This window comes from Palaemon carinicauda, chromosome 36 (assembly GCF_036898095.1).
Source record: "Palaemon carinicauda isolate YSFRI2023 chromosome 36, ASM3689809v2, whole genome shotgun sequence".
Classification (NCBI taxonomy): Eukaryota; Metazoa; Arthropoda; class Malacostraca; order Decapoda; family Palaemonidae; genus Palaemon; species Palaemon carinicauda.
The window spans coordinates 74,488,829-74,491,328 of record NC_090760.1 but is presented as its reverse complement, the minus strand read 5'-3'; the positions used below and the strand labels follow the sequence as shown (position 1 = coordinate 74,491,328).

The following is a 2,500-nucleotide window of genomic DNA, read 5'->3' as shown; positions in this document are numbered from 1 at the left end:
AGAATTAATCGATTAGGCCTACGAGTGATTAATAGCCTTGCTGAATAATCATAGGATCTTGAAACAGTCAGAAGCAACGATTAATCTTCCCTATAAAATAAAGACAAAGTGGCTGGTTTATATTATATATATATATATATATATATATATATATATATATATATATATATACATACATATATATAATATATATATATATATATATATATATATATATAATATATGTATATACATATATATATATAATATATATATATATATATATGTGTGTGTATACATATATATATATATATATAAATATATATAATATATATATAATATATATATATATATATATATACATATATATATGTACTGTATATATATATATATATATATATATATATATATATATATATATATATATATATATATATATATATATATATATGTATATTATATTACATATATGTATATATATATATATATATATATATATGTGTGTGTGTGTGTGTGTGTGTGTATTCGGTCATGCTCCGCTACAAGTGGTATAACCATTCGATCTCTCCCCGTCCCTTGGGTAGGGGGAGAGGGAGCAGTCATACTCAGATGAGAAGGTTTGTAACTAGAAAAGGGAGAGGAGTGGGAGGGATTGAATCTGTGAGGGTATATTTAACCGTCATTTTTGACGGGTCGCATACACTAGTATTGAATATTCGTGATTGCAAGAAAACTTTAAATACTCGCTATTTCAAATGTCCTATCCATAGGCCTATTTATTTCACTGCATATAGATTTCAAAAATTCTCTATAAACTGTTTTTGTCACATACATAGATCTATTGAATTGTATATGAATTTTAAAAAAGAAAAATCTTTATCAATTGCTATATTCAGATATATAATATTTACCAATAACAAAAATTTCCATTAGCTACAACCCTAGTTGGAAAAGCAGGAGGCTATAAGCCCAAGGACTCCAACAGGAAAAAAAATAACCAAGTGAGGATAGGAAATAAGAAAATAAATACAAGAGAAGTAATGAAAAATTGAAATAAAATTTTTTAAGGGGAGTAACAACCTTGAAATAAATCTTTCATATAAAAACTATAAAAAAAAAGACTTATGTCAGCCTGTTAAAAAAAAAAAAAAAAATAGTTGCGTTTGTCAACACTGGATTTCGACTTTGTAAAATTCCAATTGCCAAGTGTGTTGATATTTGCATTTCTGTTTCCTGCTTACATTGGCTTTGATCTCTGTTATGTACAACAAATAGCAACCGGAAAAAATACTTGATTTCAGCTAAACACTGTTGATGTTGGTGCAATAGCAAGGACAAATTTGTTATTTGTTTGTTGGACAAATTATTCCAAACAAGAAAACCTGATTATTATTATTATTATTATTATTATTATTATTATTATTATTATTATTATTATTACTTGCTAAGCTACAGACCTAGTTGGAAAAGCATGATGCTATAAGCCCAGGGGCTCCAACAGGGAAAATAGCCCAGAGAAGAAAGGAAACAAGGAAGAACTTAATATTTTAAGAATAGTAACAACATTCAAATAAACATTTCTTATCTAAACTATAGAAACATTAACAAAACAAGAGATAGAGAAATAAGATAAAATAGTGTACCCGAGTGTACCCTCAAGCAAGAGAATTCTATCCCAAGACAGTGGAAGACCATGGTACAGAGGCTATGGCACAACTCGAGACTAGAGAACAGTGGTTTGATTTTGGAGTGTCCTTCTAGAAAAGACCTTGATTGGTTTTCACTTAGAGCAAACCCTCGTTTAAGAATGTATTTAGCTAATTATAGCTGAAATTATATATTATCTAGCTAACTACAGCTAACATTATGTAGCATAGGCTAGTGCTGATTTGATTGGCCTAAATTTACATATTTTTTGGGTGTTGGGTTAATTTGAAACAAATTGTTTTATATATATATATATATATATATATATAACTCAACGAAAATTATATACTGTAGATAAGGCTTATGTTCGAATATGGGCTAGGTTAGGTTGTAATATTTTTACTTAATAAAGTTCGTTCATCACCGATAATTTCTATATAAAAATTCTATTTTTATAAAAAAAATAAATAAAAAACACAAATTTTATGAGGGTTTTGAAATGTGATCACTTTAAAACAGGATTAAAAAATGCCATGAGTTTGACCAATAACAAGTTGTCTACGAAATAATTGATTTATCTGATATAATATGCACTATAGAGATTAAATCAAGTTTAAAATCCTTTCTATGTACATTATAAAAACGTGTATACATCATACTTACAATATACGAATAGCGATTTATCTGAAAACCAATCTATGTGGAGTAAATCTATGTAGAGACTCACCATAGACCTATAAGTTATAAAGCACAGACACTATTGGGCACTGGCCGGTACTGAGTCTACTGACGCTCCCCAGCTTAAATACAATCTACCCATAGGTTAAGGGGAAGGGAGGGGGTTTGTTTATACTCCCTGGAGGGTAAAAAGGGG

The 2,500-nt window shown here is 28.4% G+C and overlaps 1 protein-coding gene across 1 annotated transcript in view; it reads right to left on the bottom strand.

Annotated features, from left to right (window-relative positions):
• Positions 1-2,423, bottom strand: part of LOC137628915 (transducin beta-like protein 2) — a 90,034-nt gene extending 87,611 nt beyond the window's left edge. The window contains exon 1 of the mRNA XM_068360198.1: positions 2,290-2,423. Coding sequence (XP_068216299.1) covers positions 2,290-2,356 — 67 coding nt within the window. The 5' untranslated portion in view covers positions 2,357-2,423. The remainder of the gene's footprint in view (positions 1-2,289) is intronic.
• Between the last annotated feature and the right edge of the window lie 77 nt (positions 2,424-2,500).